This window comes from Notolepis coatsorum (genome assembly GCF_963971535.1).
Source record: "Notolepis coatsorum genome assembly, chromosome: 3".
Taxonomy (NCBI): Eukaryota; Metazoa; Chordata; class Actinopteri; order Aulopiformes; family Paralepididae; genus Notolepis; species Notolepis coatsorum.
Window position 1 is genome coordinate 173,974,594 of NC_140167.1, and position 11,002 is coordinate 173,985,595.

Sequence of the window (11,002 nt, forward strand, 5' to 3'; positions counted from 1 at the left end):
CCACACAAGGGTTAAATGAAAGAAAAGCAGCCAGATCCAAATTGTCACTGGGTCCAAAATCTACATTCTAATCCATGTGGCAACTCTCTAGAAGCAATTGTGGTGGGCACCAATGTGATGAGACGACACAGATCCAATATCAATGATGGAAATCTAAATATATATGTTAAACCTCCATAATTTTTAGCAAACGCAAGACAACTAGTATCTCAATTAACTTGAGTATCTCCTCTTCCTCAGATAACATAGGATGTTGTTCCAGAACTTCCCGTTTTAGAGGCTTACCAATGGTCTGTCGAATCCTCTGTATTCAATCAGTCTGCTCCTGATTGTTGACCGTGACACAGATATGCCTAAATCCAGGAGAGTGTTCCTCATCTGGTCAGCTGTTATGAAGGGGTTTTTCTCCACCAGGGAAAGAAATCTTCCATTATACACCACAGCTGGTCTTCCGTGGCGTGGTCTTCCACGGCGTGGTCTTTTGGCGTCGCTGAGCTCACCAGGACTTCCTTTCTTTTTAAGAATGTACCAAACAATGGATATGAACACAACTTTTATTTGAATTTTTTAGATCTCTCCGATGGGTTTGTTTAGATTTTCCAGCATAATGATGCCTTGCTTTACTGATAGTGACAGCTCTTTGGACCCGATATTGAGAGTTGACGGCAACAGATTCCAAATGCAAATACCACACTTGAAATTAACTCTTAAAACTTGTATGCTCCTTGTAAATTAAACAATGAGGGAATAACACACACCTGGCCATGGAACATAAGACATTTCTACACCATTCACCTGGTGAATTCCATTGTGGTGGTGTACAAAGCCAAAATTATGAAGATTGTGTTGTCCAAATATTTATATATACTATAGAACTACACACAATGGACCCCATGCTCGAACGGACTTACACGAAAGTTAAACAAATTTCTTCGTATCTCCACTTACGAACTTCTCGGGCCAATTTTGGCATGATCGAACAGTTTCTTTTCGGAGAGTCGTTCGTAGCTACAAGCAGGATTTACGAACAGGATTTACGAACTCTGAAAGGCAATCGTACATCGGACAGACTGGTGTGTGCCCGTGTTCTTAACAGCTTCCTTTGGGAGAAATCATTGGTGTTTGCGCTCACGTCGATTCTACAGACATCCTCGGAATTAAATAATTATTTATAATAATAGATATTACGTTTTACATTTATAGTCATTACTCAACGAGCCCGTTTCACACGTTCAGGCATCCGGAGGATTTTCGTAAATTTAAACTTCTTACGAAGATAGTTATGTACACATTCGATCATGAGGTCCAATGAATGTATTACGTGGCCCATAATGGCTCCCAAACAGTTTTTTTTGTGCAACCTTATACACTTTACTCAAATAAACATTATTATTTGGAACTTACCCTTGTGTTTGCCATTTTATTTAAATTATGTTTTTAAGTTGCAGGAAATTACAGCTAATTTATTTCTTTATTGAAATCACATCCCCCCCTCCAGTTGCAACTCAGCACCATAGTGTTTGACATAAATGTTGAGTTAAGTGTAAACTTACTGATTCTATTAGTGTTACTATTGTGTTGTTGTGCACCTCTTGGCATTGATGCAGGTGATTTCCTAAAACAGACAGCAGCAGTTTTCAAATAACATTCATGTTAGATTTTGACATGTAATGTACTGTATGTGTATCCTGTGATAGTGTACCTGAGGAGGAAGCAACAGGAATATCACAGCCATCTCTGTGAAGAAAACACAAATGTCAAAGTAATCTTTCCATCCCAACAGTTATGCTGCAATACGCATTTGTTCATGAATAGCATTATACTCTAGGGTTGCAAATGACTCAGCATTATTATTTTTTGCATTATCAGTATTATTGATCAATTGTACTACCTGATGGGTTCAGGCTCAGGGTTCTAAAGAAAGAGAAAGAAAGAGAATTGACCCATGTCAAGCTCCGCCCTCTTTTCTTGATCTTCGAATCACAGCTGTTGCTTCGCTCAGGCTGATTGTAATTAGAGGATAAAAAAAGAGGGCGTGGCTTGAGATAGGTAAATGATCAAAAGGTTACAACCTTTACTGAGGCTGCCATCTTAGAATGTGTGGTGGTAACGCACAAATCTGACTTTAAACCATACAAGAAGAGGCGTATTCTTTTGAGGCTGTTTATTTAGTTAACCCTTTCACTGCCACACAACAGCAGCTTAACCCTTTCACTGCGACAATACACAGAAGGTTAACCCTTTCACTGTCACACAACAGCAGGTTAACCCTTTCACTGCCACACTACATAAGGTTAACCCTTTACTATCACACTACCGACGGTGATAGTAAAGGGTTAACCTTCTGTAGTGTGGCAGTGAAAGGGTTAAGACATAGCAGTTAACAGGATAAGGCAGAGATATGCTTCAACGTCAGCTGTCGCCGATATATTGCGCGTGGGAGCTAGACCGGCATACTTCCACGTCAGTTTGTGGGTTGCAGTACACCGCCGAACCACTAGGTAGGTGGCTGCGTCATGTTGTACGAATAGCTATATTTTCGGACTTCCTCTGCCCAGATTTTGTCCATGTTTGCAATTTAGTTAATCATGATCGATAATGGAATAGGCTCCCTTAAGCCCAACGCACACAGTGGGTGATTTTTGCCAGGCAACGATTTTTTAAGCGAGGCGACCGACAGAATTGTATCGCTTCCATTGTTATGAATGAGACAACCCACACGGCAGGAGGTTTTCGAGCGACGATCACGCAGCAACTTCTGTTGCCTGGCTAAATATCGCCTCAATCCTATTTTTTGAGGCGACGGCTGGCGACACAGCAAGGACAATGAGCAAATAACATGACTTCTACTGGTGTATCATTTGTACACTATTAATTTATCAATACATTCATTGATCAATAACCTACGTATTATTACCATGCTACTTATGTTAATTATTATTAACAGGAACAATTTAAATAACGTTAGTGGCCGCTTGTCATTAACTAATAAATTGACAATGCGCCACAATGCACCTACTAGATGTTTTTATACTCTGGTAACAAAAGAAGTTGTGGATGTTGACAGAGTTTAATGTCCATGCTGCAGCTGATGTAGTTTGTAAGGTTTATTGTCCAACGAAAATTATGGTTGAGAACAGAACAGTTAATATATAGCTCAATATGGGTTTTACAGGTTAATTTTTTTTTCTATTTTCTTTTTTCGCCTTTATTTACCCAGGGTAGGTTCGCTGAGCACAGATGCTCTTTTTCAGGAACGCCCTGCTTCACATTCACACATTTCCATTCACACCTGGGAGCTGCCCAGTACAACCACAGTTGACACCATTGGCCACTGAGCAACTCCACTGGAGCAGTTGGGGGTTAAGTGCCTTGCTTCAGCGGTTGGTGTTCCTGCTGGTCCCGGGGATCGAACCGGCAACCTTCCGGTCACAAACCCGCTTCTCTAACCTTTAGGCCACCGCTGCCCTCGTAATGCACAACACAGCTACCTGCTAATACGCTCGCTTCACGACAACCTAACGGGTTGGGTAGGGGGTGGGACACTGTACATTGGAATACTGACAAAGCCATACTTGGTCATTTACTGTACAACTGGGTTAGGACATTTGTAGGGGCCAGTTTCTTTGAGAGTGTTTTTGAAAGTGGGTAGTGATTCACATTCCTTTACAGCTTTGGGTAGGGCGTTCCACATTGATGTGGCATAATTGCGAAACGTGTTTAGTCCCTTGTTTGAGCCGAATCTGGGTTTAACATGATTTGTGGAGCTCCCTCTGGTGTTGTGATCGTGGTATTCACTGACCTTTGGGAAGTGACATGTACATGGGTACCTTGGTCGTGTAGTGTATCTTGTAGACCAGGCCCATTGCAAGTTGCTGTACTCTACTCTAAGCCATCCTAGGTTGTCAAAGTGGGCAGGGGTGAGGTGGGTTCTAGGAGTCAGGGTCAAGCAGTAGTCTGACTAGTTTGTTTTGAGATGTTTGTAATTTGGCTTTTAGTGCCTTTGAGGTGCTTTGGTACCATGAGGTGCAAGCATAGTCGTAGTACCCTTGAATGAGTGCTCCTGCCAGAGTCTTCAGGGTATTCTTGTTTACCAGTGAGGAGATCCGGTACAAGAATAGAGTTCGTTGGTTGACTTTTTTTATTACATTGGATGCCATTTTGTCACAGGAAAAATTAGCCTCTAGGATGGAACCCAGGTATGTAATTTCATCTTTCCTTGTGACAATATTGTCACCCACTGTAACTGAGAAGCCGTCGGTCTTGCTGAGTTTGTTATTTGAACCGAAGAGAATGGACCGTTTTGCCCATGTGAGAAGCTCCCTTCTCATACATAGTAGGGTCATCTGTGGCACTTCCGTGACCGTGGAGAGCTAAGGTCCGTTTCTCAATGGATTTGTCATCTAGGAGGGTTAATAAACAAATTTAGCCGGGGTGTATTTTTTTAAAAGGCGGGAAAAATTCGTGAGACCAAAATCCAAAATGGCTGCCGTGGAAATGAACTTTTTTTTTATCTTTTTCCCCCTCCATTTTCCTCAGATTTTCTCCCATCCCAATGTTAGTCGTATGCCAATTCCCAGTCCCCTTCCTGGTCGCTGCGCACTTACCCCCCACAGTCAGATCATCTGGGAGAGTGGAGGCTACCACGTGCTTCCTCCGACACACGTCCAGCCAATCAACCGCTTCTTTTCACCTGGCAGCGCGGATCCTCCCTGAGAGGGCGTAGCGTGTGGAAGGATCACACTATCCCACTCAGGTCCTATCCGCGCTTAGCAGGCGCCCCGACCGAACTGTAGGAGTTGCTGTTTACAACAACCCGGACCCACCCCACCAGCTTCTCCCACCCTCTAATACAGCCAATTGTATTAGTGTGAACGGCCAGCCAAGCTGGTGACAACCCCGGAGCTGTGAGCTGGATTCGAACCGGCGAATCCAGCTCACAGCTCCGGGGTTGGTGACGAACGCAATCTCCGCTACGCCACCTAACCGCCTGGAAATGAACTTTTTAATGATTTGACCTACAATGATGCACAATACATGGTTTCAGAGCTTATTTTGATCAAGGAATACATATTTGGTGTTTATATAATGATTTGACCTATTGTTGACCTTCAAATGCAAGATGGCTGCCAAATTTTTGCTCCAAAATGGATTTTTTTCAAAATAGTCACAGAGCCTTCATATTAGGCTCTAATGAAAGCTCTGCTCATGATGAGTTGAGTTATGGACAGAGGGGATATGTGGCTATCTTCCACCATACTCCATCCATCTGTGAAAGTTGGAGACATGATCACCCCCGTTTGCTTCAGCAGGGTGGATTATTGGCCCCAGATGCTGTTTCCACAAGGTTGTCTGACAGCTTTGTCTGACCCCTCACCCTAGACCTGTCCGGGTTGGTAAAAACCTGCTAGGAGTTTCCTCCTACTGGCATAGCTCTCAGGGTTCACTGAGGTACTCAAGCTCCCTTACCACGACAAGGTGAACAGTCAAAAGGGAGGTGTTTTTTTTTCTTTCTTTTTTTTCTTAATATATGTTTTGTAACTTTTGTATAACTATGGTGCTTCAACAAATAGCACTCCAAAATAATAATTGATCAACTAGTAGCCTAATGGCCCCCATGTCTGTACCAGGCTTCTTATAAACTCTGTTGATCAGCTCCTTCATGTCGCCATCATTCTCAAGATCACAGTAAGCCGTCTGTAGAGCCTCTTGAGTTTCAGTCAGTGCATTCCGCAGAATGTTGAGGTTCTCCTTGATGTCTTCCGATAGTTCTTTGTGCTCAAGAATCTTTGACAGTTGATTTTGGATAAGAACCTCTCTCAAGAGCAGGATGCACCGCACGCCCCGTCTGTAGTGCTTTCCTCGTAGTGCTTGGTCTACCGACCCCTCCACTACTACCCCTGCTGTAACCAGAGTGTCTGCCATTCCAGAGCCCTTGAATCTCTTGTAGATGGCATAGATGTAGGACATCAGCTGGTGGAAAGCTCAGAGGATTGGGATGATGTCCTTGAACATTTCTGGATTCTCCGCCTTGAGCCGAGTGATCGTCTTGTAGGTGGGCAGGTCACCAACAAGAAAGGAGAATGGAATATTCTTCAGCCGCATGGCCTCCACATGTTTCACCATGATGTCATTCACCACTGACTTGCTTGGAGGTTCATTGTATGTTGTGTGGTAGTAAGGCTTGCTCTTGTTGGGTGGTGGATGACAGCAGGACTGGGCACCACTGTATCCTGGAACTCGCTGCTCTTCAGGTGGTGGTCTTGTACCATGATTGTCTACACGAGACAGTGCATGTATCACGCTCCGAGCACGCTGCAGAGCTGACCCATCCACTGGTGGATCTACCCTGGGACGAGCAGGTGGCTCACTCTTGCTACCAGGGGGGCATCTGTACTGGCAAATCTTTGTCAGTTCTGCACACTTCTGCTCCACATCCATCAGAGCCCAGTGGTCATAGAGGAGCAGTGTATCTGCATAGCTGATGCAGACACCACTCTTGTGCAGAGTGTCTACCAGATCTTTACTCCTTGTCATGCCATGGACATTTACGCCCAGGTAGATAGCAGTGGTAGTGCGCTGTCCAGTGAGGTGGTACATTCGGACCCAGAGTTTTTGTTAACACCAAAGTAAGATAAATAAATAAGTAGCGCACAAGGGTTAAATTCGGCACAAGCGACTAACCTTGCTAGCTTTAGCATACAGAATACTATTTTATGTTAGGCTATAGTGCAAAATAATTGTTGGTTCATTATGAAAATGTGATGGTATGAACTGGACACCATATTCTCAGTATACCCTATTTAATGGAAAACCGCAAATCAGTAACTGTTGTTTACACACAAACATTGACTTTATTGACCTCAGAGATTACTTCTGTGTACTTAATACTGTATATTAATCAACTCACGAATTTCCCCCGCCTTTTAAAAAAATACACCCCGGCTAAATTTGTTTATTAACCCTCCTAGATGACAAATCCATTGAGAAACGGACCTTCGCTCTCCACGGTCACGGAAGTGCCACAGATGACCCTACTAACAGCCCAAGATAATAGAGATAAAACTAATAGTGCCGCGTGGCTCTCATTTTGTCTTGTGTTGTAAATGCAGCACACCCTTCCTTCACAGTGGTGCGCCCCGCACCCCCCTAACCCAAACAGTAGTTTCAGCTTGTGTCGAGAGGGAAGAGGGAGCCACGGCGCGTTTCTCCAGTTATTACTTGGTAACTTGTAGAAGATTACAGAAAGGCAGCCTTTGAGGGCGGCTAGGTGGTGCAGTGGGCAAGGCGCTCACCACCAATGCAGGAGACGCTGGGTTCGAGCCCAGCTCTCCGCATTGCCATCAGCTTGGCTGGTCGTTCATACTAATACAATTGGCAGTATTAGGGGGTGGGAAGCTGATGGGTGGGGATCGGACGTTGTGGACAGCGACTCCTACATGTCGGTTGGTGCGCCTGCGCAGCAGAATCAGGAAGCGATGGGGGCGGCGTGCCCGCCCACGCAGACCCCGACGCTGAGAGATTGCGCTGTGCAGGTGAAAAGATGAGACGGCTGCTTCCTCGAGTACCGGAGGGGACACGTGATGTAAGGCTTCGTCCACATTGCAGCCGGCCTGTGGGAGGCATGGCCTAACAGCGTTCGAGACAGGGGAGGGTAGAATTGAACGATACGAAATTGGGATGGGAGAAAAATTGAAAATGGGAGAAAAAGTAGATAAAAAAAAAAGAAAGGCAGCCTTTGGTTGAGAAGAAAGCTGAAAGAATTCAGTCGTCATCATATGATGCTCTCAGATCAATGGGTAACCGAGCAGCCCTAACCATTGTGCTCATTAAAGCCTCCCTCATCTTTTTTTTTAATCAACTTTTTATCCCCATTTTCTATTTTTCTCCCATCCCAATTTCGTATTTCCAATTCTTCCCTCCCCTGTCTTGAACGTTGCTAGACTATGCCTCCCACTGGTCGGCTGTAGTGAGGATAGAAGCCTTGCATCACGTGTCCCCTCCGGTACACGAGGAGGCAGCCTGTCGCATCTTTTCACCGCAGCAGCTCGAACTCTGTGGCGAGGAGTAACGCGTGGGAGGCTCACGCTGCCCCCGATACTTCCTGTTTTCCGCCGCACCGGCGTCACCCAACCGACCTGTAGGAGTCGCTGTCCACAACGTCCAATCCCCACCCACCGGCTTTCCCACCCTCTAACACTGCCAATTGTGTTAGTATGACGGCCGGCCAAGCCGGTAGCAACGCCAAGAGCTGGGCTCGATACCAGCATCTCCTGCGTTAGTGGCGAGCACCTTGCCCACTGCCCAACTCAGCCGCCAAAGCCTCCCTCATCTAAACACAAAATGACCATCGGCGTGACCCCACCTCGATACTTACCCGTTGTTCGGATTGTGAGTTTATGTTGTCGTCCGAGTCAAACTCTATAGGGGCAAACATCTCCATGTCGGCAGAGTTGAGAGCTGTGGTACAACATGGATAGCACAAATCAAGATGTTGTATTACCCTACATTTTCAAAGGATGTTGTTTACTGAATTACATTCAGTTTATTTAACAAAGATGAAGAAAGGAGCTGACCCGAGTCTGAATCTAATAGCCTCGTTTTCGAGCTGAACTTCTGTTTGGAAGGTGGCCCTTCCCGTCTGTAATAGAGAAGCGACAACAAATGGTAAATGGCTGCATTTATATAGCACTTTTATCCAAAGCGCTTTACAAAATAAAACAATTTGTTCCTCACATTTTACCCATTCACTCACACATTCACAGACCGATGGCAGAGGCGACCATGCAAGGTGCCAACCTGCTCACCGGGAGCAATTAGGGGTTAAGCGTCTTGCTCAAGGACACATCGACACGCTGCCTGGGAGGAGCGGGAATCGAACCGGGAACCTCCGGATTACCAGACTGCTCTACCTCCTGAGCCACTGTCGCCCCACAGGCTGTGTAACAGCAGATAACAGGCATAGCTACACTCCGAGTCCACTCATGGCCAATTATGAGTAAAGACTCAGGATCAAGCGAAAAATTCAATTAACAAGAGTGAGTTTTCTCATCACAAATGAAAGTGTGAAATGTAACAATTCTTACAGAAAAGGTAAAACTCCAGCATGCAAATGATGTCAGACGATACTTACTTGCCACTGGGACTCAAATGTCTCTGTTTCAACAAAAAAATGAAAGTGATTAAAATCTCAACATAATTGTCATGGAATGACGTGGCAAGGTGTAGTGACACTTTTACTCTTTCAATTGTTAGCAGTAAATGTACCTTGGAGCGCTTGAAACCACTGGATGAGTATGGATTACTGCTGTGGTTGGATGGTCCAGCCACTGCAGCATGACCTACCATTCACAAACACAAGATTTCTAATAAGATAACCTGTGGCGCCTGAAGTGTGAGAGTTAGTATAGAACTCTATGGTCGCACCTCAAAGCAGAGCCCTGCCTTCAGAACAAGACTTACCATTGGCCTTTTTCCAGGATGAAGGCTGATGTTTTGAACAGTACAACCTAAAGAACACACAGTACCCACAATGTGATCAAGCACTGATATTAGATTACATTATATGTATTGTATATTGTCATTATACAGCACAAGTACAGTACAACAAAAGGAAGTTTGGCATCCAACCAGAGTGCAAATTTAACAGTAAATAGCAATAGTAATATACAATGTACAGGTGATTAAACTGTGTACAAAATATACAAATTAGTACTACTGAGTGCAGTGCTAATCAGATGTATGTACAAAGTGTACGAGGGACAGATTACAAACTACAGTACGAAGATGGAATGTACTCCTACTCACTTGATGTTATTATTCCAATTCTCTAAACTGATGATTTCAACTTTATTCTCACAGACGAGGCAAACGACCTGAAAAATTAAATAAAAGAATAGTGGAGATGAATGAAACTGGACTTTGAAGAAGTCTTTATTTGTAGCACATTGCTACATCATCATGCAGCGTACACACATACGAGATGGACGACACATAGGACACCAATCCAAGTGCTCATGTCTGTCTTCGTCATGGACGCAACAGCGTTAGCCATCTGTTCTGCATGTTTTTACATTGTTTTTTTTTAAGGGAGAAACCCTTGCATGCAAACTCCACACAGAAAGGCCCGGGAGATACCCCCACCTGACAACCTGGCCCCCAAGCGGGAATCGAACCCAGGACCTTCTTGCTGTGAGCCGACAGCAGTAAACACTAGTCTAAGACTAACCCCCCCCCCCCCCCCCCCTTCAGGGTCACCCACCTGCCTTCAGAATGCTTCTCTGTCAATATCAATGGATACACACCCTGCATTCTCTTTATGGGTTTCAGTACTCAGCTGGAATTAGGTTGGGAACTCTTTATTTATCCAGGGAATCAATTTAATATTATTTCTAAGAAATGGTAAATGGACTGCATTCCTATAGCCTTTATCAAAAGCGATTTGCAACTCATCAACCATATTACAATAAATATAGTTACAATAAACACTACAATCTAAATATAAACTTACTCATAGTATATATTTAGTTCTAGTGTTTATTTGTAACCATATTTATTGTAATGTATAATATAACTGATGGGGCACACAGACCCTCATCTGCACCTTTGATCACACTGCCTACTTGCTCCTGCTTATATTCAGTTAATTATATTTGTGCTGAAGGGTCTGGAATTAGGTAAAAATAGACCTAAGATTACCCCCCTTTAAGTTCACCTACCTGTTTAATATGTGGGAGCTAAGTTATTATTTACCACATAATGTTACACTGTCTGCCTACTGCTGGCATCTCAGGTTATATGACAGTGCTTCAATCTAGTGGGCCAGAGGTGGTAGTGTTTAGCGCAAGTGCGTCACTTCCTCTAGGACACTTGAACTGACGTTGAACTTGCCCAGACTTGTAGAGAACGAGACGGGAGAAATGCATCCAGCGTTAGAGTCCCGTAACGTTATAGTTTGACGGTGACCAAGGATGTAAAGTTGCTTACCAAGCAGACATTATTC

At 44.3% G+C, this 11,002-nt stretch overlaps 1 protein-coding gene across 1 annotated transcript; it reads right to left on the reverse strand.

The window, feature by feature from the left end:
* Positions 1-273: 273 nt before the first annotated feature.
* On the reverse strand, positions 274-9,503 carry LOC311226065 (uncharacterized protein; the record flags this gene model as incomplete). Its single annotated transcript, XM_084311442.1, has 9 exons — positions 9,463-9,503; positions 9,268-9,341; positions 9,134-9,156; positions 8,577-8,641; positions 8,378-8,460; positions 1,892-1,914; positions 1,703-1,737; positions 1,554-1,615; positions 274-513 (listed from the first exon to the last, which is right to left on the reverse strand). Exons 5-9 carry the CDS (start codon positions 8,441-8,443, stop codon positions 274-276), a joined length of 426 nt encoding a protein of 141 aa, XP_084167568.1. The 5' UTR covers positions 8,444-8,460; positions 8,577-8,641; positions 9,134-9,156; positions 9,268-9,341; positions 9,463-9,503.
* Between the last annotated feature and the right edge of the window lie 1,499 nt (positions 9,504-11,002).